This window comes from Panthera onca, chromosome A1 (assembly GCF_046562875.1).
Source record: "Panthera onca isolate mPanOnc1 chromosome A1, mPanOnc1 haplotype 2, whole genome shotgun sequence".
Classification (NCBI taxonomy): domain Eukaryota; kingdom Metazoa; phylum Chordata; class Mammalia; order Carnivora; family Felidae; genus Panthera; species Panthera onca.
In genome coordinates this window covers 123732217-123756687 of record NC_138339.1, presented here as the reverse complement: position 1 = coordinate 123756687, position 24471 = coordinate 123732217, and the positions used below count along the sequence as shown (strand labels likewise).

Below are 24471 nucleotides of genomic sequence, written 5' to 3'. Positions count from 1 at the left end.
CAAGGCAGATATGTTGTACATGGTTTCAGATACACAAACAAATGGATCCACTGCACTCAGACTGTGCTGCAGTGTATCTAAATCACTCCATGTAGGGGCGCCTGGGTGGCTCAGTCAGTTGAGCGTCGGCTCAGGTCATGATCTCACAGTCAGTGGTTTCTAGCCCCTCGTCGGGCTCTGTGCTGACAGCTCAGAGCCTGGAGCCTGTTTCAGATTCTGTGTCTCCCTCTCTCTCTGCCCCTCCCCTGTTTGCACTCTGTCTCTGTCTCAAGAATAAATAAACAGTAGAAAAAAAAAAAACTTAAAAAAATAAATAAATCACTCCATGTTATCACAGGGCCACACAGATCCATGTCATAGGATCCCATCTCCACACCCAATACACTGGCAGCTCAGCTGGTTCCTTGGGCCCTGGCTCTCTTCCTGGTGACTAGGGGTTCTCTCCTGGGGTGAAGGCCAGGGAGGAGGGGCCTCAGGCAGATAGGGACCAGGTAATGGAATGTAGGGGACCAGGCTGCAGTATAGCTCATAAAATCTGGAGGGGTCAGGTCCTGCCTGGGGCACCCCTATTCCTCCAGCAATGACTTCCCCCCGAATTCCCCAAATCTGAATCCCCTCCCAGCCCTGTCACTACTCAAACTCGGACTTGGTTTGAGCCTCCTTTATTTTCTAAGCCTTGGTTTCGGTGTCTGTCAACTGGGGATTAGAGTGTCTGTTCTGTCCACCTCCCAGGGCTTCAGCAGATCAGAGAGACACCCACAAAAGAAACTACAAGGTATAGCACTGCCTGTCCACAGGTTCCCAGACTTAGGTGGGGCCCAGGTGGAACCATTTCCTCCATTGCTAAGGAAAGGTCTCAGGCCAGAAGAATTTCTGGGGAGAGCAGGACTTAGAATCAAGATACTGAATCCAGCACGTTCCAGGAACCCTTCCCTCCCCAGTCCCAGGCAGACACCTAGGGCTCAATCATGCCAGCTAGGGTCAGAGGTAGAGTCCGGAAACTGAACAGCTGCTGGGCATAGACCCAGTTAGACCAGTGTTCAGGGAGGGGCACAGATAGCAGAGTGCTAAGTAGGCGTGTCCACAGGTAGTCTGCTCATGGAGTTTTCCTTTTCTCTCATGATGGATCTGGGTTTTATCATTCATATAACTGATTCCATATGCCTTTGATAGCTTGCTCACATTTCTAGCCATGACAGGTTTCACCTACCTCTGGAAAACTGTATGGAAGTGTATTTGGCCCTCTCTAGGTACAACCTCAGCAGAAATACCAAAGTCTGACTTTCCAGCCCCATGAGCACCTTTTGCAGAGGGAAGAAATCAAGAAATGGAGGTCACTGGGTTTTATTTGAGTCCAGAAGGGAAGGCCTCGCCTCACACACACCACGCCCCAGTGTTCTAAAGCCTGAGGAGGGGGGTGGTGGCCATGGCAGCACAGAAAAGCATGGCCTCCCTGCCCTCCAGGCAGCCTGCACAAAGGAGTAGGACAGATCCAGAGGAAGCCCAGCTCCCTTCAGGGGCTGACCAGGAAGGGGAAGGAGCAGTTGGACTAGAGCTCTGTCTTCGTGACAGGTGCCTCCTCTGAGCAGGCCCCCTGGGGGCCTCCACACAGCAACGCCTCCAGAGCCTCTCGGCCTTGTTGGTGGGCTTCGTAGATCTGGTCTTCTCCAAACTCCCCCAGGTAGTGCAAACATGTCATGGAGAGCCTACGGGAGCCCAGCAAGAGCCTCAGACTTTGCCTGCCCCACAGGGGGCTGATCAAGGCTCCAAAGTCTCCATTCCACCCCCCATTCCTGCCATCACCTGGTGGGCCAGGGGCCCCCTGTGATCATCACGCTGATGTTTGGCTCTGGCCCCTTGCTGAGTCCTGGGCCCGTGAGACGTTTCACCTGGTTCACTTCTCGGACCCCGTAGCTGGAAGCAGTGGGGAGGAGAGATACAGCATTAGTGGGAGCCCTGCCAGCAAGGGATCCATCCCCACATGAAGCTGAGCACACTGGGCATTTGCTGAAGCCAGAGCCCAGATTCTGATCTTCCCTGATGGAAAACTGAGGACCAGAGAGGGAAAGCCCCTGGCCCAAGGTCACACAGCAACCATATATCCTGGCCACCTACCATTCTACTTGCTCCTAGCTCCAGAGCTCAGACTGCCTCACAGCCAGCCCCCTACCTTAGACCAGAGCCCTAGTGGATTGTGTGTCTGGCGTGAGTGGGAGAATGAGAACCTCTACCCATCATCCCTTCCCCTGGGGGAGGGTGGTAGGGACCAGACTTTTGACTCACCCCTGCCAGGTCTGGGAGCAGCTCTGGTCCAGGATGTCTGTGTATACTGATTCACTCAGCTCCTGCTGCCCTCCTGAGTCCCGGGTGTGAAGCTTGGCCTCTGCCTTTGCCAAATGTTGCCACATCTAGAACAAGGAGGGGCTGAGAGCCAGGACTTTTGGACTGCTCAATGGTGAGAGAGGGGCAGACAGGAGCCTGGGTCTCCGGGAGAAAGTGAGGTAAGCCTTTTGAGCAGGAAACTCCTGTGAACAGGCTTCATGGCCCTCCCACAGGCTCGGAAAGCTGAGACTGGGTCTGCTGAGATAGGATCCACTTCCCTGGAATGGGGTGGGTGGGAAACTCTGAAGTGGAAAGTTAGGCCTGAGCACTGGGCCTCCTTCCCCAGGGCACACCTGCCCATCAGCACATGATATTTTATTTTATTTTTTTAAGTTTATTTATTTTTAAGAGAGAGAAAGAATCCCAAGCAGACTCCTGCACTGTCAGTGCAGAGCCCGACATGGGGCTCAAGCCCAGAAAATGCAAGATCATGACCTGAACTGAAACCAAAAGTCGATGCTTAGCTGACAGAGCCATTCTTCTTCTTAAACCACAAGAAGGAAAGAAGAAAGAAAAAAAAAAAACAAAAAAAAACAGAGCCCAGTCTTCAATGACACGTGTGCTCATAGGCTCCCCTCCCCCCATAGAGATATTCAGGCATGCTTGACAGGCTTGTGCATGAACGCGAGATACACACATACTCATATATTCATGTACTCAACCCACATGCACACATGCACATATACACCAGTGCTCCCTGGTCATATTTTGGGAAGGAGCCCCAACCCGAGGATAAGCCTGGAAAAGAAAGAGTCCAAGAGGACAAGCTCGTGACTACCTAGGGTCTCAAGATATTGTGGAATGGGTGTCCCAGATAATCTGCTTGCTGTTGGGCAGAGAGATGGGTAAACTGAGGCATGGAGGTTTAGGTGAGGTGAAGGTGGAAATATCATGGAAGGCTGAATCTAACTCGATACCCTGGGATTGAGAGTTTAGAAATCAAAGGCCAGGGGCGCCTGGGTGGTTCAGTCAGTTAAGCGTCCCACTTTTTATTTCGGCTCAGGTCATGATCTCACATATATAAATAAATATTTAAAAAAAAAAAAGAAAAAGAAATCAAAAGCCAATAGTAGAATCTGAGGTAGAAGGAGGGGACTGTCTTCAAGAGGGGCCTGGATAGGGTCAGGGGAACTGCTGGGGGGAGGTACTCACCTGGTAGGCCACCGCCCTGCAGGCATCACAGCGCAGGTGAGCAGGCATATGAGCTGAGTACTTCTCCTCATCGTCCAGCTGCGGGGCAGTGGCTGTGAGTGGAGCCCTGTCTCCAAGGCCCCCTGGGATGCCCCAGGCTCCCAGCAGCAGCAGTGTCAGTGTCAGTGACAGCCTCATGGTCTGTGGAGCTGGCTCAGTGAGCATGGGCTGTGGTTGGGGTGCAGGTGTGCATGTGTATGTGTGCAGTGGGGGCCGCCCCGGAACTCCTGACCCAACCAATGGGGAACCAACACCTCACCCCTCCCACTCTCTCCCTTCCCCCAGGGCCCTGAAGATGCCACGTGTGCACCTCCTCTAGTGGGATCCTTGCTTCAGCCAACTCAACTCCATTTCACAGATAGGGAACAATGATGTAAGGAGGGGGGCTGAGCATGGGCAAGAACACATGGGAGCTGATACCTCCCATGTCCTGGGATCTGGCAACTCAGTGGGCACTGTCCTGAGTACCTTGGGGGAAGAGGTACTTGGTTAGTGTCATTTTTATGAGCACATGAAGGCTCAGAGAGAAGTGACAAATCCAAGACCATACAGCTACAAGGGCCATACTGAAACTGGAATCCAAACCTGATTGACCCCAAAGCCACTGGCCACTCAGCCACCAGGAGGAATTAGGTCACAGGCATGGCTGCCAGCCTAGGGCTCCCTCCCTGGGAGGCAAGTTTGCTGAGGCAAGGATGCCACGGCACATGAAAGACACACATGGGCTCCTTCCCTGAGCCTGAGGGCCATACCAAGGCATGGAAGAGCATTATGGGGGGTGTTAGGGGTTGTGATAGGAAATCAGAAATCAGAAATCAGACAAGTTACACCAGTCATTCCGACCATCATAGCTCATTGGGTAATCAAAAGTGATTTATTGCACACCAGGTTGAGGTGAGGGGACCAGGAGCAGCCCAGGGCCCTTCATGTCATCAGAACCAGCATCTGTGGCCATAAGAAGATGTTCAGGTTATTCTGACTCATAGTTCTCCTGGTCAGCTTCCAGTCCAAGGCAGAGAGGCAGACAGATAGACTTCAAGGGACCCAGACCCCCCAGAGGCCTGGAACCTAAGTAAGGCATCCATCTCTGTCCCCAACAACTGCTTCTAATGGGAACTCTTCTTCCACAAACTCATCACATCATCACTTATCAGTTCAACAAGCTTCTGCCAATTCAAGCTCAGAACTCCACACAGACCCCCATGTAGAGCATCTCCTACCCCATTCATCTCTCTCAGGCCTCCTCAGAGGCTCCTATAATCTCAGGGCAATTAGAACACAGGCCCTTCCTTGCTGTGCCCAGCCTGCAGAGCCACCCCCTCTCTGGGCATGGTTGCCACAACTGTTACTGAGGCAGTTGAACCAGTTGAGGCTCCATGTCTCTGTCCCCGCCCTCATCCCGACCCCAGGGGCATCCCTTTTACTGCCAGCCTTAACTCATCCTCCATTACACCCAGAACCCAGAATGGTCAAGAGGTTCTGCTTGTAAGTCCTTCCTGATGATTCACTTCATCTGCTTTCCACTCTGGGTGGGGATGGCTTAAGCCCCCCACTCCTGGCCCTAGGATGAGCCAGCTCAGCTCTGAGGGCTTAGAGAAGCCAAGTCAGATGCTGAGGTTAAGGGGAGGATGAGAGTTGGGGCTCCCAGTTGCAGACTACAGCTGCCTCCCCACCCAACCCCATCCCCAGGCTGACTGTCCATAACCATAACCACTTCCATATTACTTCCCTGCTCTGCCTCCACCTGCTGTCTCAACAGCTCTCCTTCTCAGACCCTGCCTGGCCTAGGGGCTGCACTGGCCACTTTCCCACACAGCCTCCCAGGCCAAGGCTCACACCCTCTTCCAAAGAATAACAAAGTTGCTAGCCAGAGTCCTTCTCCTTCCATCCCACCAGTGCTCACTAGCCTGCTCCATCTCAGCTGGGTCCACCATTCAGGGAGGGACAGACAGCTCACTACCTCTGGGAGCAGCCCAGACCTCTGCTGCTCCTATTTCTTGTTGCCCCTAGCAAACCCCAACAGCCCCTCAAATTGGCTCCTGGGGACAACTCTTGAGACCCCTCACTTTTACACACACACAAACACACTACACTCTGGGAATGCTTGGGAAAGGAGTATACAATTTTGTTGGGGGAGGAAGTAGGCAGCCACTTTCTGAATTCCAGCTCCATCAGTCCCAAAGTTTCAGATACATTCTCTGAAGGTAACTTCCGGTCTGAAGATTGGATGCGATGAGTAAAAGAAAGAGGTGATAGAAGGAAAGAAGGGCAGGGGACTGGATGCCAGAACCTCCAGGGCTACCAACAGGCCCCAACACCATGGGGGATCAGACCTCACACTGGGAACAAGGACCCTTTGCCGGGCTGGGCTGAACCTGAGCTGTTGGGTGGAGCACAGAGGAGCAGAGGGGGTGCGGGGCTGGGGGTTCCACTCACTGGCAGATAATACATCCCGTCCAGGTGCCCCGCCTCAGAGGCCCAAGGTAGTGGGGGGCCGCTGAAGGCCGGCGGGCCCGGGGATGGCGGCATCGACAGGCTGGGGATAGGCCCATAGGTGGGCGGGTAGAGGCTGGAGCCCAGGGCCAGCGGGGTGTAGACGCGGCGGGGTGGCCCTGGGGGCGATGGCGGCAGCAGCACCTCTACATATTGCCCGCTCTCTGGGTCGAAGAGCAGCCGTAGCCGAGGCTGTCGCGGCGCCTCCACAAAGTAGTATCGGCCGCTCTCGGGGTCCACCAGGACCTTCCCCGGATACGCGGTCCCAGGTGGCTTCCGCGCCCCCTGGAAAGGGCCTTCTGGGGACCGGTCCATCGGTGGCGCTGACGCGGCGCGGGGCTGGGGCGGGGCCGTTCTGCCTGCCGACGCCTGGGGCTCCCGCGGGAGAGACGACTGGACAGAAGTCGCGGTCTCTGGAGCCACACGAGGCGTCTCCAATTTGGGTGCTATCCCAGGGCTCAAGCTAGGGTTCGCCTGAGGGGAGCTGGGACAGGGTGGTCTGGATGGTTGGGGCCCAGCTGGCCCTATGGGCGACTGCTGGGGTGAGGTGCGAGCGCCTCCTAGAGGGCTGGTCCGCCCCTGGCCGTCAGGGACCAGGCGCTGGACCTCCGCATCCCGGTTCTCTACGCCAGAACCGCGCACCAGGATTCCCCCAGGTCCCTCCCGCCGGCGGCCCAAGGCCAGTGCACCAGGCAGGCGGATCTCAGTGCGCGCGAAGGGTTTTGCGGTGCTGTTCTCTGCTCTCCGCCTCAGGACCCCGTTGGGCTGTGAAGCATCCCGGGGGACTGTGTCGGGGGACGGCTCTGGGGGCTCGTAGGGGTGCGTCACGACTGGCAGAAAGTCCTTCAGATAAACAGAAGTGTAGTGAGCTGGGGCTGGGGACTCCAACGCCTGGAACTCTTGTGTCTTGGATGAGCCGCCCTCCTCTCCGCGGGGTTCCGCGGGAGGCGCAGGCAGCCCCGAACCTGGTGTTCCCGGAGGAAAGCTTGGCGCGTACGTGGTCTTCACCATCTTGCGCACGTCGCGGGGCCGTGGAATGGCCACGCGCGGTCGTCCCGAGGCTGCTTCTCCAGGGCCCGAGACTTCCCGGTGCACATCGGCATCCAAGGTGCCCACGAGGCGACTGAGGGGCAGCTCGGGTGCAGCCACTTCTGGCGACGGCTGACTGCCTCGGAAGGCAAGATTCCGCATCTCCCGCGTGGACCGACTCTGCGCGTCTGTGAGCTCGGGGGTCCTGGGGGCGGACGGTCTAGGCAGCGCCAGCTCCTCCTGCCCTATCCCATTTAGAGCTTCCGATGTAGGTACTATCGATGAGCCCTGCAGTGTGGGATCCCACGTCTCTTGGGGAGATGGGTTCCACGTCCCATTAGTACGATCTGGAGGCTCCAGTGAGGACAAGGCCGGCGGGGACGGGCTCCTATTGCCTCCTGCGGTATTCCCAACTGCAGGTTTCGGAACCTCCCACAGGGAAGGGGCTTCGGGGGATGGGCTTCTTGTTCTGGCAACACCCTGATTCCACTGAGAACGGATCGGTGGGGAAGGGCTTCTTCTGCTGACAGTTTCCTCGATAGCAGGATCCTGATTTCCCCAGGCAGAGGATGCCTCGGGAAACGACGGGCTACTTACTCTCTGAATAGCTCGATTCCACGGAGGCAGATTCTGGGGGGACGGGCAGTGAGGACCCCGTACGGTCCCATTTGGAGCCTGCCACAGTGGGGACGAGCTCCTAGGTTTTCCAGCCTTACTCGGAACCTCCCGGGGGTCCCTAGACTCAAAAGGCGGAGACGGTTCTCTCAGGATGGTTCGATCCAGAGTCTCTCGCGGGAACCGAGTCTTGAGTTCCTGACTGTGCGCCTCCTGAATCTTCTCCCCTGACTGCAGGAAGATGCTGGAACTAACCGGACCCAGCGGCTCGGTCCCCGGCGCGGGCTTGTCACGCCGAATCGCGCGCTCTCGGAGGCTAGGCCACGGCCGTGGTGCCCTGGCGGGGGCTGAACTATGATGCACGCGGGGTGGCCGAGACCTGGCCTCCTCCAGGACCTTTCGGGTACTGCGGGCAGTTTCCCGGGTCGCACACTCCAGCCGCCCCGTGGGCCCGAAGGTGGCGCTGCTCCGGGCAGGGGCCGCAGGGCTTAGTTTTCTGGCCAGTGCTGTCTGCACTAGACCCGCGGCTTCCTGCAGGCGGCCCAGCGACTCATCCAGGGAGCCAGTGCGCAGAAGCAGTCGGGGGCGCGGCGCGCCCGCCTCCCGCGGGGGGCTCCGGGGTCGGGGGCGCAGCTCAATTTGACGCTTGGGCACAGTCCGGGGTCTGGCGGGCTCGGCACGTTCCTCCAGCGCCACCTCCACACACTCGAACTGCGCCGGGGTCCCAGGACTTGGCCCGCGGGGCCGCAGCTCCAGGTAAGTGGCCCAGCGGGAGCCACCGTTCGGGGCCTGAGGCGTCGGTGTTGCTGGAGCAGGAGTCGCGGGCCCGGGCGGAGAGAGGCTGCGGAAAGCTCGAGCGGTGAGCTGTTGCACCTCGCTATCCGCCGCGTCGGAGCGGCTGAACAGGGCCCCGGCGCCGAAGATGACTTCCATCTCCCCCGACGGCAGCATGCGCAGCTGGGGCTGGGGTGGCCGCGGGCCGGAGCCCGGGCCTCGCGGGAAACCCGAGCTGGTCCCGAGCTGCTGGCGGCTATTCTGGGCGCTGACGGACAGGCGAGGCTGCGCGCCCGCCCCCAGCGCAGGGGCCACCCCGGGCCAATTCGCTCGGCACTCCGCGTCCGGCCCAACGTCCGGGGGCTCTGGAGAACCCGGAGCCGTGTGGTAGGAACCTGACGAACCGGAGGAGTCCTGGCGCCGGACGGGGACCTCAGGCAGGCGCCCTGGGAGCCCAGGCAGGGCTGGCGGTGCGAGCGCGGTCAGCATGGTGGGGCTGGACGCCGCGCACTACCTCCCTCACGTTAGCCTCCGCCGGTGCCGCGGGCGCCCGCACTGTCCCCGCCCCGCCCGCGGGTGTCGTGGGGTCACCGCGCCTTAAAGCGGTCGCGTCCGCTCGCGAAGCGGTGGCGTCGCTAGCAGGAGAGACTTGGGCCCTAGGCTCTACTTTTCCAGCTTTCTCCCCTGGCGCGGGCCAGAAGCCTAGGGTGCATCGCCAGGCTTTGGCTGACATGAAGGTGAGGGAAAGGCAGGTGTGCAACTTGAAGCCAGGGGCTAGGCCCATCTCCACTCCTCCACAGGCTAGGAAACAGGATGAGCAGGGGTCTGCCTAACAAGGACCATGGTGGTATGGATTAGAATGTGAGCCAGGGGGCCAGGACCACACTTTGAGACCAGGCAACTCAGATCTTGTGAGCAATTTCATCTTCTCCTTAGCCCCCAGTGTCTTCCCATCACCTCAGTGCACCCCTTCTCCCCAGCCTTATCACTTGTACTAGCTAGAGTTCATAAGGGTGTACCCACCACCTTCCTTGACCCATCAGCCCACGATCCGATAGAAAGCATTGCTTGGTAAGCTCCCTCGACCCAGAAAGTTGTGCCAGGGCCTCAGGTAGGTGCTGTCCCTGGCTGGACCCATTGCCTTTGGTGGGAACATCCTGGATGGGGCTGGAGTGCATAGCTCTAGCATTCCCATTCTGCCTTGGCACCTAGAACAAGCCCTGGATGCCTATGTGGGGTCTCCTAGGAACCTCTGGGGGTAGCTGTAGCCCCCTGTATAAAGACTCTGAGGCAGAAAGAGCTCTGTGCTCTCCCAGGCACTTGCAAGGCCCTCACTCCAGCCCCCACCACCTCAGGACTCACCCTGGGGACAGGAACAGATTGGGCAGAAGTCACCACCTGTCATAGCCCTGGGACAATGACAATGGGCACCCTTTACCCTTAAACTTCTGGCTTCGAGTTCCTACTATGATTCAGGCTCCGGGTGGCCTTGGAGCAAACACATCAGCACCCCGATCCCCAATGTACTCATCCTCACACTGACCCAGGTTAGGCTAGACTTGACAAATCTGACTCAGCCTCCGAGTGGGTCTCCTGCCTGGGTATGTCTCCATGATCACCTAGCCATCAGAGATGGCTTGTGAAAGGATCAAGCCTGCCTATCATCTAGCCCTGCATATGCAACTTTAGCGAGTCCTAGACCCTTCGCAGACTTCCCCCACCTTAAAAATAGACATAGCATGGTCCTTTTCCCTTCCTTCCCTTTGGGAAGACTCGAGCTTCTGTTTGGGGGAAGTGTAAGAAGGTCCAAGTGTGATTCACAGTTATAACATAACATTATATGATGGAAACTGATTTCCCAAATTCATCGTGGTCCTGGAACCCATGATCTTTGATGTCTCTGGTCAGGACTTCACACACACACACACACACACACACACACACACACACACACAGAGCCCTTCCTGTTCTATAGCCAAGTTGGGAGAGTTAAATTTACCAAGGCACTGGGAGTGGGGTGGGGTGTTTACAGGTAACCAGGGGTAACCAGAGCTGTTTACATAGGGAGGGATTAAATACCAAGAGTAGGAAGGACAGTGCCTATTAGACAACAAAGTAGTCCTCCCCTACGCTATACCCCCACACTTTCACTCCCCCTACTATCCAAGGGAGGGAGGGAAGTGGCAGGGGCTGGAGACTTGAGCAGCATCCTTTTCTGAGCCAAGGAGTGGCCTGGAAAGTAGTGGTCCAAGGCCTGTCCCCCACCCAGTCCCTGGTAACTTGATTCTCCCTTCTGTCATGAAGGCCCCGGAGGCAGGCAGGGAGAAAAAAAAAGAGTGCCTTCTGCCTCTTCCCTGGGAGTCAGGGCACCCGTGAGGCCTGACGTGGCAGAAGCAGAAACCCACAGGGATGGGGACCCCCACAGCAGAGAAGGCAGAGGTCCAGCATTACAGCTACAGAACAGGAAGGTGAAGACAATTTTATTTTTCCCTGGGATGCTGGTGGCTCCGGGCCTGACGCGTCCCCGAGGCTTTCTTATGCTTCTGGTCCAGCACTTGGGCCATGTAGTTCTCCTGTTGCTTCTGGATCCGGTAGTCAGACATGTGATTCCTGCAATGGAGCTGGCTGGGCATGGGCTGGGGACAGTCTAGGGTAGGGACCAGAGAGCTGGCTCCCTACTTCCATCAACAACCCCCAGCCTAGCCCAGACACCTCACCTGAAGATCTGTTTCTGCTGGCTGATAACTTGCTGCAACTCCTTAATCTCATTCTCTTTGCCATTAAGTATATCTTCTTGCTTTATAATGTGAGACTCAATTTCTGTGGGGGAGAGAGGCAGGGAGAAGGCGTGGTTCCCATCCGAAGGGCTCCTTCCTGAGATAAGGCATTCATTCCCTTATGGGTCTTTTTAGAACTTGGCTCTCCTGACCCAGGGGTTCTCCACAAGTAGCTGTTAACATCTTGGTAAGAATGAGTTTATTATGGCGTTTTGATAGGATGGTGACTGAGCGGCACAATGTCTGCTGAATGTGTCAGTGACTTTACAACTCTATTCTGGACCAGGTGACTCACATGAGGGCAGGAAAAGGCCTCTGCAGAGTGGTGGACAGTGCTGCCCAAAGGCAGGAGGATGAATGGCTCCTGTCACTAACTCCTGCTGATCTTCACAGCTATCACCTCCTTGGCAAGACACTTCCTAGTTTAAAGTACAACCTCTCCCAATAGTTCCTATCCCTTTTTCCTGCTTTCTTTTTCTTCTTAACACTTATACCTAATATACCACATATTCTACTCACTTTTCTTCTCTGCTAGGATTTACATCCATGAAATCCATAATGATAAATATTATTTAAATTTACTGCTTTAACCCTAAGGCCTAAAATCGTACCAGGCACATAGAAGGTGCACAATAAATTTATTTGTGGAATGAATGACCAGGATATCCTCTGGGGAGTTAGGACTTAGAAACATCACTTAGTTCAGTCATCTCAATCCAACCAGACGTACTGAGGGCCAGCTGGATGCCCAGACTTGTGCTAGGGCTTAAGGAGAGAAGACAGGGCCCCTACCCTCAAGGAGGCAGCTCCTGAAAGAGAGTTAAAACTCAGGAACTGATCAGAGAACAGAGGGTGATGTTTTAGCAGTGTTAATATTGATGAGACAGTATTGCTACTTTGGGCAAGTTGCCTCCTCTTCTAGACCCATTTTCTCATCTGTAATATGGGGACAGGGACAGCACAGGGGCGTGAGGTGAGAGGAGACAGTGGTGACAAAGCTTACCCCAAATTAAGTGCTCATTAGATGCAAGGATGATTTTTGTGTCTTGCATCAAAATCAAAAGAGGTTGTAGGGATGGGGGGGGAGGCGGTGCTTCATTTACATAAACTGACCCTTAGGGAGCCCTGGAAAATTCTGATCCTCCTAGGAAGAAAATCCCACCACGTTTAAAGATTAGACAAATATTAACTAGAACACAAGGTCTAAAAAATGTAGAAATGCTGAAGTATTTAAGGTTTCAGAAGAGAAGATTTGGTAAAAAGTTAATGCACAGCATAGAAAAGAGGAGACAAAGACACAGGAGAAGGAAGAGAATGAAAATGAGCTCACTCGGTCATAGGACCATGCCTATTGAACCTTCTTCCCCAGGTCACGCAGATTGATTGATTGTGAAGTTCTTTTGGGAAAAGGCATCAGAAATTTATGTGAATCTTTTAAAATAAATTAGAGATGAATTTAAAATAAATAGCACCCACAGAGAGAATGGTTAGAAAATCCCTTTGAGAAAAATAAGAAACTATGTAAGTATAAAAAACAAACTAAAACCACAAAAAGGGAGGTTCCCCAACCTGGCCAACAGGCCAGGGGGAGGCTCGGGTCATGAGATTTGCTCAGGTGAGGGCTTGTGTCCCACTGGAGGGGTCTGGGACATTCTGGGGGAGGGTAGCCAAGTTCCATCCCCATAGCATACACACACACACACACACACACACACACACACACACACACACACACCCCTTCCACAAGCAGATATAGAACCCCGTGGCTTTGGCTGATCTCTAGGAAATGCTCGAGTACCACCAGAAAAGAACTCTAGGTTTCTTTTAGGGAAGTATGGGGACAGGCAGAGAGACAGGAAGGAGTGGGGTCTGGTGGCCTTGGGTACAGAGGCAGTGACTGCCTGCTGGGCCCCAGGAGGCCCTACTGAGAGCCCTTGGTCAAACAGCCACAAGGCCTGTCAGCCTACCTAGTCAGATCAAGATATTGGCCTGTTGGCATCTTATTAGTAAGAGTACTCACCAAGGGAGAGAGAGGGCTGGATTGGTGGGTACGGGTGCCCAAGACTTCAGGTGACAATCCATCAGAAGGGACTCTGAATCTCTTTTGGAATTGGGCTCTGGTCTCTGGCCTACTCAAAATCTGCTGCAATGTATGAAGCAGATGTTGCATGTGGAATTCAGATCTGTTCCTTAAACCAGGTAAGGGGAATTTAGTGTTCTGGGAAACTGAAAGGCATTCCTGGGATCTAGAGACACTGGGTGGCTGACAGAAAGTGCCCCACAGCTCATGGCACCAAGTGAGCCAACAAGGAGCCACATACATCTGCACAGAGCAGAGATGAAAACTAATGGCCTATGGGCATATTATACTTAGCCTATACAATAGTTTTAAAATTTCTAAATCAGTTGCCAACACTAAAAAGTCAGAAAAGTTTCCATGAAAAACTGGCTTCCAGTTTCTTTTTTAAGGATCTGACAATACTGCCCCCCTCCTCCCCAGAGCAGAGGCACTAAGCCCTTGAGAGAGGGCACCGCTCTTCCTGTCACCACAGTCCCTACCCCTCCCTACTGGGTCCCAAGCAGTCAGCTCCCAGATAGGACTGTGCTTGCCCTGCTGTTCCTCTTGTAAAAGGTATGAGTGAAGTACACTATTTCTAATACCCATCAAAAGTGGGAAAACAAAAGTTGGACTAAAAGGTCGTATGTTTCAAGAAAAATGGGAGCGAGCCCATTCCTTTATGGCCATGAAGAATATTGTACACCAACTGCTTCCCTCATTTCCGTGGCCTGCCTGGTCCCTGAAGGCCTTTGCGATGGTGTGGCCCGCCTGGGCCTCCTGGTATCCTCAGCCGGGGGCAGAAGTTGGGGTGAAACCCTGCCCTTGACACAGGCACTGCGCTGTTAGGGAAGAGCCCATGTATGTAAGCGTGGGGGGGAGCACGGGCCTCCCGCCTACCATTGCACTTGGTGATGAGCTGGTCCTTCTTACTGGATTCCTGCAGGGCTCTGCTCTTGACACTGGAGAGCCTGGGTGGAGAAGATAAGACAAGAGAGGGTGGGAAGGCTGACAGGCAGCCTGGACCCCCAACCCTTCACAACCCTTTGAAAGGCCCACTCACGCTTTTTCAAAAGCCAGCTTCTCTTTCTCCAGCTGTTTAGATAGCACCTCTACCTCTCCGAGGGCAAACTGCAACTTCTCCTCTTCCTTGGCCAGGAGGACCTTGGTCTTGGCATGGGCAGCTTTCTCTTCCTGCAGGAACAGAAAGCAGTGACCTCATTACCCCTGAGCTACCCTAGGTCTCCTAGGTTCCATTAACAGCTCCATTTCTCAGACAGGCATATAGAAGCCAGGGTACAGGAAGATTCTGTCCTCACTACTAGGGCAGGAAGCTGTCAGAGGCCAATAATAACTGTGCCCATCCACAGGGATCCCAGGAAATGGGGGAAGATCAGGAGCCCACAGAGGCCCTTACTTACCACCAGCTTCTTTTCCACTGCCTGGAACTCTTCTTTACTGACAAAATTTTCATCCTGGAGAACCATCTGCAACAGAGCCTGGCTCAGGGAGGGCCTGGGGCTGGTGTTGAAGGGGTACTCTCTAGGGACCAGGACCAAGGTTAGACAATGGGATGATACCCAGGGCACCTAGGATGAGACTTGGGCTCTGAACAGGGAGAATTTGGTTCCATAAGATTCACAGAGGCTCAGCTCTAGGTCCTGCCCTCAAGGAGCAACCAGTTTGATATAGGAGATAGCCCATGGCCAGTACTTCTAACACAGTGTGCACTATGATGGAGAAGCACAAAAGGCTGTGGTGCCCAGAGGAGGCCCCTGGTCTGGGGAAGGGTCAGACCTGCTTCTGGAGAAGGGGTCATCAGACATGAGCTCTGACTGGTAAACAGGGGTGGGCAAGAAGAGGGGGTGGAACAGAAAAGTGTTCTAGATGGTGAGAACATACATGCAAAGGCCAGCTGCAAAGAAGAGCTGGGTACCCTCAGGGAATTGCAGGTAATTGAATGCCTAGAGCTGCACGCACCCCTCAGGGTGAGAAATAAATGTTAAGTCAGTTTTGTTTCTGAGATGGAGATATCTCCCAGCTGTCTTATCAAGATAGAAAATAAAAACAGAAAAACCATGAACTTCAGCTGCCCAAGACTTTACCATGGTGTCCAGGTAATCTGTGTCTCCAATGCTTTGAACTCATGAACTAGGATTTGACTCAGAAGGTAAAAGCAAAGGGGCATTAAAGGGTCGCAGGCCCTTAAGTTAACATGTGCAAGAGACAAACCTGTGCTTACTGCACTCAAAATGGCGCTGCATTAGACACTGGGGAGGAGATGTCCATAATGGAAAACGCGTTATAGTTTCAATACCTGCATCTGAGAACCCCGGGGAAGCCAATGAAGTCATCTCCAATTAGAAGTGGGGAAAGTGAGGCTCAGTGAATACACGGGGAGATATCTAGTAGGCCTTACACAACCAGACAGAGAGTAGAAAGCAACTTAATTTTGTTTAAATTCCCTGGAAAATTATCATGAAGACCTTGACCCTTTTTGGCTCCACCCCTACCAGCCAGAACATACTCGGGCCCCGCCTCCTACTGATGACGCCATTGGCAATGTGCTCTAAGCTCTCCATCGGCATCGGGACAGGGTCTGGCCCCGCCCCCGCCATTTAGGTGTCCGGTCCGGCCCTCCCCCAGCTCTTCGGGCTGCATACCACATTCCTCAGCTGGTGAATCAGTTCCTCCTGAGACTCGATCACGTCCCGCAGTTGATCGAAAGCGAGACACACTGATCCTGACCCCCCCTGCGACCACCCGAGGGGCGTCGCCATCTTTCCCCCCCGCCAGCTCGTTGGAAATGTCTCTGGGCGCCTCACCCACCGACGTTCACCAATGAGAATGGGACGCCATAGAGCACCTTGGCAACCGGGGGCGGGGACTTTCTTTGTTAGTAGGGATGGAGCCCGCCTCTTAAAGGAGCCACACTCTTAAAAGCACAGCCTCCCCGTGGAGGAACTTCTAACAACCTTTAGGGATTTAAGTTTATACTTTATTTGCACACCTGTTTTATCTTGTGTTCGTCACGCAGACCTGAGGAGCAGACGGGGCACGGTTTGGTGAACAGCCCTCACTCAGACAAGGCCCTCAGCCTTATCCCAGGGCCTGTTAAACTGCAAGACCTGTGAAGCAAGAGCCAGCTAAGGCAACTCCTGCATTTTTAACGTTAACAGCTCTCTTTCTCCCACCCTAATCTCTGGATTTCACCCAGAGTATGAGACTCCAGGCTCCTGTGATTTCTTTTACAAGTACGAATACATTTAGTATTTAGGTAATCTGAACCCAAGCAATGAAGGGAAGCACAGACCAGAAAAGGAGAGTGGCCTCACCCAAGATGAAGAGTCCTCATACTCTGGTACCTGGTTGTTGGTAGCCACATTGGAGCCAGGTGCCACCATGTCAAAGTGCCGGGGACGGCCCTGAGAGATCAGGAGAACTGAAGAGGGGCATGAAAGACACGGAGAATGGAGGTAGACAAGGATAAAGTGATCACACATACCCATTGAGGATATAGGGGGATCATCACATCCCCATTGAAGGCTTTCTTCAAAACCCAAATAAGATTAAGTAAGCTTAGGAAAAATCGGAGCGAATATTCACTGAGTATTCACTATTCTGTGGCACCATTAAGCTTTTTCATGTGATCTTCACAATAACCTTGGGAAGTAGGTTATAACACCCTTAACCAGGTTCTGTGAGAATGAGTAACTTGCCAAGTTCACTCAAGCTAGGAAACCCTGGAACAGGGTTTTAACACGGAAAGTTTGATTTCAGAGTCCATGTTCTTAACCATGATGCTGCGTTACATTTTTGTTGAACATATTGGATACTAAAGTTATGAAATTTGATACCCCCCAGGCAGGAAATGACTATATTAAGGAGTTTGGAAAAAGTGTTATCAGTGACCAGGAAGGGAAGCTGAAAATTCAGGTGGGCCACTCAGGCTGCTCCCCAAAGCTCCTTAGGGACATATTTTGGGGTTGGAATTTGTGGCCTGATAAATGTGACCATTCCTGTGAGTCTCCCAGTGGTAGCCCTTGTTTTATCTTTCCTTGTTTCTTGTTTTTGTTCTCACATCCTTGAGAGCAAGGCCTTTTCTGTTGACCAATCTTAAAGGGCCTAGAGCAGTACCATCCAATAAAATGTAGGTTATGGATATAGTCTATATCTGCACTGTCCAATACTGCAGCCACTAGCCACATTTGGCTGTTTAGCACTTGAAATGTGGCTCATGAGACTTGAGGAATTGTTTTAAATTATTAAAAGTTTTGATTAGTTAACATTTTAATTTAAATAGCCATAGTGGCTTGTGGCTACTGTGTTGGACAGCAAGGGCCTAGAAGGTGTCTTGTAGGTTGTGTGCCTCAGCACAGCACCTTCTTGGAGTTTTGTCTATTGAATGTGAGTGTTCATCTGAATCACCCTGGACAAAGCTGCACATTCCTCTGGGGCAGGAATACCTGGATTCCCCCCTTGAACTGTCTCTTCTCTTTCAAGTCTTTAATGAGATGCTACTTCTTTTTTTTAAGTTTATTTATTTATTTTGGGGGAGAGAGAGAGCATGAGCAGGGGAGGGGCGGTGGTTGGGGGAAAAAGACTGAATCCCCAGCGCAGAGCCTGCTGCAGGGCTTGAACCCACGAAACCATGAGATCATGACCTGAGCCGAAATCAAGAGTCAGACTCTTAACCAACAGAGCCACCCAGGCACCCCTGAAATGCTAATTTGATAACCCTTGCCATTCACATTCACCTCCAGAAGCTGGAATAGGCTGCCCCTCAGGGCAAAACTCTGGAGTGTAGTAGTCTCCACCAGCCAATTCCCCGGGGAGGGAAGGTTGTGAGCAAGAGAGAACCCTGGATCCAGGTCTGCACCCTGCATACCAGCATGAACATGACGGATTGTCCTCTGGTTGAGGACTGCCACAGACTCCCCCTCTGTATGTCAACAAACACTCCAGGCTCCTGGCCGGCCAGGGCTCAGTAAGACTCAGGATGGCAGGACATCACAAACAGCTCTGTGATCCTGCCCCGGAAAGTGTTGCCTTTCTGCACAGGGTTATCCTTCTGGTTGATGTTCCCATTTTCTGTTGCTGTATAACTAACCACCTAATATTTACAGCTTAAAAAAAAAATCATTTTGCTCAGGAATCTTACATTTAGGCGGGGTTCAATAGTGAAAGTTCATCTCTGCTCCATGATGTAGTATCAGATGGGATTTTGGTGGGGGGACTGGGAAAGGAGAGGCTAGAAATTCTGTTTCCAAGGTGGCTCATTGATATAACTGGCAAATTTAGTGCTATCAGCAGGGAACGCATTTGAGCCTGAGGACCAAGTTTCTTGTCCCTCTCCATGGGCTATTTAGGCTTTCTCATAGCATGGTGATTAGGTTTAAGAGAAAGCATCCAAAGTGATAGGAAATGGAAGATGGCCGGGGCACCTGGGTGGCTCACTCGGTTGAGTGTCCGCCTTCGGCTCAGGTCATGATCTCACAGTTTGTGGGTTTGAGCCCCACTTCGGGCTATGTGCTGACATCTTGCTTAGAGCCTGGAGTCTGCTTCAGATTCTGTGTCTCCTTCTCTCTCTGCCCCTCCCCCGCTTGCTCTCTGTCTCTCAAAAATAAATAAATGTTAAAAAAAACTAACAACAAAAAAAAAGGAAATGGAAGATGACCACTTCCTTAAGGCTTAGGCCTAAAAAACAGTACAGTGTAATTTCTGCTATTTTCTATTTGTCAGGAGGCCTCAGGGTTCAGATTCAAGGAGAGGGGACACATCCCACTGTAGTTTCAAAGAATTTGGGCTGCACTTCCAGCCAATGTGCAGATGACTTGTCATTTCTTTAAGGTTCAGCTCAGATAAACCCAGAATGAAACTTAGTCTAGTGGGGGAGACAATCATCAAATAAATACTTACTTAAATCCTAAATTAAGTCATTATCCAAATAAATAACATTATAGCTATGACAGGTGCTGAGAGGAATGGGTATTTTTTTTTAATGTTTACTTATATTTAAGAGAAAGAGAGAGACAGCACAAGCTGCAGAGGGGCAAAGACAGGGAGAGAGACAGACAGAATCTGAAGCAGGCTCCAGGCTCTGAGCTGTCAGCAGAGCCTGTTGTGGGGCTTGAACTCACAAACTACAAGATCATAACCTGAGCTGAAGTCAGACGCTTAACTGACTGAGCCACCCAGGCGCCCCTGTATTTTTTTTTTTTTTTTTAAGTAGGCTCCAGGCCTGACGTGGGGCTTGAACTGACGACCTGCTATTAATAAGAATCATATGCTCTACCTAGGGGTGACTCTGCTGACAGCACAGAGCTCGCTTTGGATCCTCTGTCTCCCTCTCTCTCTGCCCCTCCCCAGCTTGTGCTCTCTTTCTCTCAAAAATAAATAAACATTACAAAAAAAAAGTCATATGCTCTTTTAAATGAGCCAGCTAGGTGCCCTGGAAGGAAAGTATTTTAAAGGGAGATTTTGCCCCGTCTGGAGTGTCAGGGAAGGCTTCTGTGTGGAATCGGGATTTTGAGCTGAAACCTATTAAGATAAACCAGGAGGCACTTAACAAAGCAGGCAGGGGCAGGTGAGTGGGAAAGGGTTTCAGAAAGAGAGAATAGTATATGTAAGGTCCCTGGGGCAAAAGGGATTGGCAGAGTGTAGTAATTAAGAGGCTAGTATGGGGGCACCCGGGTGGCTCAGTCAGTTTAGCGTCTGATTCTTGATTGCAGCTCAGGTCATGATCTCATTCTCTTCTCTCTCAAAAAATAAAATTAAAAAAAAAAATAAAAACCTCAAAAAAAGAAAAAAGGCTAGTTTGGCAGAAAAGAAAAAGATAGATGTACAGGGCAAGCAGGGTCAGTGGCCAGAAACTTGGTAGAACCTTGTTAAGCATTAGACTCCACAAAGAACTTTGATGGTTTTTATTCTTGGAGCAAAAGAAAGCTACTGAAATATTTTAAGCGAGAGGATGACATAATTTATGCTCTGGGAAGATCTCTCTGGTTGCAGCAAGGTGTACAGATTGGAAGTGGCCCTGAGTAGATGCACAGAGACTACTTAAGAAGCTATTGCAGTTTTTATCAGAAAAAGCGGCTGGTAGTTTGGGAGTCAGATGGTGTCAGAGGAGATGAAGAGAGTAGTTGGATTTAGAATGTTCTGGAGGTCAAACTGATAGGATTTAACGAAGGAGGGGTTACAAGACAAAAGGAAGCCAAGGTGTTTTGGTTGTCTACTGCTGCAAACAAACTACCCCAAAATGTAACGACTTAAAACAGTAACTATATTGTCATTTGCTCATGACTGGGTGGTTTGAACAGGGCTTGGTGGGACAGGCTATTTCTGTTCTGCCCATCAGCTAAGGTGGCCCAAACAGCGCAGCTTGGATCTTCTGTCTGGGTTCTTAGTCCTTGCTGCCAGCTCACTTGTTTGGTTCTCCTCTCCTCTCCTCTGCCTGGTTTCTCCATGTGGTTAGCTTAGTGGTCTCAGGGTGGTTGGACTTACATGGCAGCTGACTTCTCCTAAGTGCAAAAATGGAAGCTGCTAGTTTTGCCACATTCTTTTGGTTAAAGATCAAAGGCCAGTCCAGATTAGAAAGGGGACTATGCAAGGGCACAAATATTAAGCATGGTCCTTTGGGAGACTTCAAATTAAGTCTACCACACGGTTTCTTGGCTTTCTGACTTTCACACCTGGATCAATGGTGGTGTTATTCATGGAAATGGGAGCACTCAGAGTATTTTTCTGTCTTCTCTTAAAAAAAGAAATCACTGCAGGGACGCCTGGGTGGCTCAGTCGGTTAAGCGTCCAACTTAGGCTCAGGTCATGATCTCACATCTGTGGGTTCGAGCCCCGCATCAGGCTCTGTGCTGACAGTGCGGAGTGTGCTTGGGATTCTCTGTCCCTCTCTCTCTGCCCTTCCCCCACTCTCTCTCTCTCTTAAAAATAAACATTAAAAAAAATCACTGCATTCTGTAAGAAGGATGATTATATTTCAGGTCTCTCTCCCTCAGAGTTGATTTCACTGAAGCCTCAAACTGGATCACATTCCTGTTAAAGAACCTGAAGGTTTTCTTGATTTCCCCTTTGACATTCATCCCACTGGGGAGCTAACTTGTCTGAAGTTAGCTTTGCCCTCAGATATGAGCTCCAGGAGTTGGAGCTGTGGTGCTGGGTCTCACTTATTCCCCAACCCCCATCCCCAAAGCTCAGCCCACTGGACACACAGTAAGTTCTCCATCTTTGCTGAATTGAATCTCATCTCTATCTTTCTTCAAATGAAAGATATTGTTATGAACCATGTACTCTATATTTTGAATTTGTGTTTTTGTTTAGTAATTTCTACGCTCAAAGTGGGGCTTGAACGCATGACCCTGAGATCAAAAGTCACATGCTCTTCTGACTGAGCCACACAGGCACCCCCATGTACTGTATTTTTTTTTTTTAGTATTTATTTTTGAGAGAGAGAGAGAGAGAGAGAGAGAGAGACAGAGTCTGAACAGGGGAGGGGCAGAGAGAGAGGGAGACACAGAATCTGAAGCAGGCTCCAGGCTCTGAGCTGTCAGCACGGAGCCCAATGCAGGGCTCGAACCCACTAGACGTGAAATCATGACCTGAGCCGAAGTTGGACGCTTAACTGACTGAGCCACCCAGGAGCCCCTGTACTGTATTTTTTAAACCAAGACTTTCCTAAATATGGGTCGTTGGGAACAAGGCCATTAGGGAACTGGGATAACACCTGATTTGGGGGCTAAGTAGTTTAGCTCTGTATGTAGGCTATAATATCCTGCAGCTGCTAGCATCTGATAGACAAGAAATACAGAATTGGTGATGCCACCAATGTTATCTATTGTTCTAAACATCAATAATTCCACTGATGGATGAGGGAAGACTGTAGCAGAGGAGAGACACTAAGCCTTCTCTAGTCCTAACTAGCTCCAAGGGAGTCCAGCATTCTGTGGTGCCTAAGGATGCCATGCACAAGGGTAAAAGAACAAAGGAAAAATATAGAGCCATTCTTTTTATATAAAATCGTTTAATTTCTTTCTCCGTTAAAATACACTCAATCTAGATGCAGTGGATCAGGTGACCAGAGTTCTCAAGATTCGTATTCCACCAGGAGCTGATTCCACCTCTGTCAAACCTGGCTCTGGTCACAGAACATTTACATCTTTAATTCCCAATACTGAGTGTGATGCAAGTGACGTCGTCAATATCGAACACATGGGTATATAGTTACGTGGTGGTCACTGCACGAGGTATCAACAATGCAGGCTCAAACATAGGATGTAGAGTAACTTGGCCCTTCCCCAAAATAAATATATTAGAGCACTAAGCTTATACCATAAATAAGTCCAAAATAAATACTAATTAAGAGCTAGCTTCTGTGAGGAACAGGGCATGCAGAGACAATGAACTTGCAGGTGTGGCCAGTTGTAACAGAAAGCTTCCGGAATCCCAACAATGCCTCCTCACAAAGTCAGTCCTGAGCATGAGGATGAAAATGAGAACAATGCAAGGCTTGGCCAGGCTGCGGGATCCCATGTTCCAGTGGGGTTTGGAGTTCAGTATAATTTCTAACAGTTTCCAACACAAAGCATAGCAGTGGCATTTTCTTACCAGTCACTTGTCCCAAGTTGTGAGGCCTGGAGCTGATCAAGGAAATTCAGAAGTTTTCTGGTATGAGCAGATGAACCTCAGGGTTGCTAATCTGGGGACATGGATTCCTTGAAGTTGCAGTGTCCTCTGTGTGAGAAGGGTTTTCACCCTCCCCTCCTCACTGCTGATCAGGCAGCGTGAAGAGCGCTTTCATTCTCATGAATGGGAGCTTCACCTTCTGCTTAAGCCACGAGCCCTGCTTTGCCCCACTTCCCCACCTCACACATCCCCATTCTGCATTAATGCTCACAAAAACATGTAGAGCTGCACGCCAAGACAGCAAGAATAAGCCTTACCTAAAGAGTTTATATGTGATCAGGAAACCTTCCAGAAGATGGAGGCAAGAGGAAGACGCTTATTTTACCACCATGTGGACAACCCATCTAAAATAGAACCCAGGAAGTCATAGTTTAGCCATATTTTGGACCATACGAAGTAGATTAAACTATTCTTCAGCCAAAGGCAAATACCGTTCTACTGAGGAAAGCCAGATTTGAGTGTTGTAGTCTATTAGGTAATAAACACAACACTACCATCAGTGCTTTAAAAACAGACAAGAGACCTGACATTTAATGGAGTTAGTTTTGCCTCTATTTAGTATCATCACAGATAATTCATCTCTGCCATGAAATCTATGTCAAGTCAATTTAATTATGGCCCATTTTCTAGCAGAGATTGGAGTTGGGGAGAGAAGAGCTTTGATTTTTATGTGTATAGGAAAACTTTCCATCGGCCTGTTTGGCTCACAGGCATATTGTATAGTATAAATCCCCTCAATTACTCAGAAAGGATCAAGGAAGTCCCCCAAACCAGGAAGATAGATCTAGTTGGGCAGAAAAATCTGGCGTTTCTAGAACTGCTCCCTCCCACAGCTGAGCAGTTGCCCCCTACCAGCCACCAAAGATCCACTCTTCACCTCTAGACCCATCTCCTGACCCTGTGGAATGTCCATGTTGAACCATACTAGACACATCTGCCTAAATTATGGCTATGAATCTGAAAGGAGAAACTCTACTTTGGAAATCAGTTTTAATAAGGGAACTTTTCTTTCATCCTGGAGTCCAGAGTACAGTCACCTACTGATTTTCCAGGTTCTGGTTCATAATGATCTAGGCGGTTCAATCCTGGCAGCTCACCTTGGCCAGGCTAAGGGATCCCATGTTCCAGTGGGGTTTGGAGGGCCAAGAGGGCCCAGAGGGCCCAAGAGGGACAAGAGGGCCCGGAACCACAAGGCCAAGGAAACAGCTTACTTCTTCCTTGTCATCAGTGGGAGTGGCTACCTGCCTTTGAGTGGCTATTCTGCTTTGTATACAGAATTATTTTAGAGAGGGTCTTGCTTCTAAAGACCAAGGAAGAAGTGTCCTGAATGAATGCAGGACTGCCATAAAAAGGATACAGGGTTACAGTGTCAGGGGGGACCAGGGCATCCTAAGATTATGCCTTAACAATCTGGCTACTAGAATCACCAGACAAATGGGAATGATCTCACACTTCCTT

General features: G+C 51.3%; 3 protein-coding genes and 2 long non-coding RNA genes across 6 annotated transcripts in view; 1 reads left to right on the top strand and 4 right to left on the bottom strand.

The window, feature by feature from the left end:
* Positions 1-24471, top strand: part of LOC132682444 (uncharacterized) — a 154210-nt gene that overhangs the window by 90450 nt on the left and 39289 nt on the right. The window lies entirely within an intron of this gene.
* Positions 1302-4150, bottom strand: MZB1 (marginal zone B and B1 cell specific protein). The gene is made up of 4 exons (XM_060637854.3): positions 3535-4150; positions 2284-2408; positions 1804-1914; positions 1302-1706 (listed from the first exon to the last, which is right to left on the bottom strand). Exons 1-4 carry the CDS (start codon positions 3736-3738, stop codon positions 1550-1552), a joined length of 597 nt encoding a protein of 198 aa, XP_060493837.1. The 5' UTR covers positions 3739-4150; the 3' UTR covers positions 1302-1549.
* On the bottom strand, positions 4398-9071 carry PROB1 (proline rich basic protein 1). The gene has a single exon (XM_060637812.2). It carries the CDS (start codon positions 8971-8973, stop codon positions 5908-5910), a length of 3066 nt encoding a protein of 1021 aa, XP_060493795.1. The 5' UTR covers positions 8974-9071; the 3' UTR covers positions 4398-5907.
* SPATA24 (spermatogenesis associated 24) lies at positions 10939-16142 on the bottom strand. 2 transcript variants are annotated; one of them, XM_060637852.2, is made up of 6 exons: positions 15981-16142; positions 14739-14804; positions 14381-14511; positions 14218-14288; positions 11202-11304; positions 10939-11109 (listed from the first exon to the last, which is right to left on the bottom strand). In XM_060637852.2, the coding sequence occupies exons 1-6, from the start codon at positions 16095-16097 to the stop codon at positions 10965-10967; spliced, it is 633 nt and encodes a 210-aa protein (XP_060493835.1). In that variant the 5' UTR covers positions 16098-16142; the 3' UTR covers positions 10939-10964. The 2 variants fall into 2 exon arrangements, with proteins under 2 accessions (XP_060493835.1, XP_060493836.1); XM_060637853.2 differs by having other exon boundaries at positions 10939-11094; positions 15981-16140.
* Positions 16335-18293, bottom strand: LOC144617074 (uncharacterized). The gene is made up of 3 exons (XR_013557092.1): positions 18206-18293; positions 16653-16759; positions 16335-16445 (listed from the first exon to the last, which is right to left on the bottom strand). It is a non-coding gene; the product is annotated as an uncharacterized LOC144617074 (long non-coding RNA).

What these genes read in the sequence shown, in the direction of transcription:
- SPATA24 (XM_060637852.2), bottom strand. Translation starts at nt 16,097, where the DNA reads ATGGCGACGCCCCTCGGGTGGTCGCAGGGGGGGTCAGGATCAGTGTGT. An exon ending in CAGTGGAAAAGAAGCTGGTG is followed by an intron (nt 14,512 to 14,738) that starts GTAAGTAAGGGC and finishes CTGTTCCTGCAG; the next exon opens with GAAGAGAAAGCTGCCCATGC. An exon ending in GCTCATCACCAAGTGCAATG is followed by an intron (nt 11,305 to 14,217) that starts GTAGGCGGGAGG and finishes TCTCCCCCACAG; the next exon opens with AAATTGAGTCTCACATTATA.
- MZB1 (XM_060637854.3), bottom strand. Translation starts at nt 3,738, where the DNA reads ATGCTCACTGAGCCAGCTCCACAGACCATGAGGCTGTCACTGACACTG. An exon ending in GCAGGGCGGTGGCCTACCAG is followed by an intron (nt 2,409 to 3,534) that starts GTGAGTACCTCC and finishes TCCTTGTTCTAG; the next exon opens with ATGTGGCAACATTTGGCAAA. An exon ending in TGCTCCCAGACCTGGCAGGG is followed by an intron (nt 1,915 to 2,283) that starts GTGAGTCAAAAG and finishes CACTGCTTCCAG; the next exon opens with CTACGGGGTCCGAGAAGTGA.
- PROB1 (XM_060637812.2), bottom strand. Translation starts at nt 8,973, where the DNA reads ATGCTGACCGCGCTCGCACCGCCAGCCCTGCCTGGGCTCCCAGGGCGC.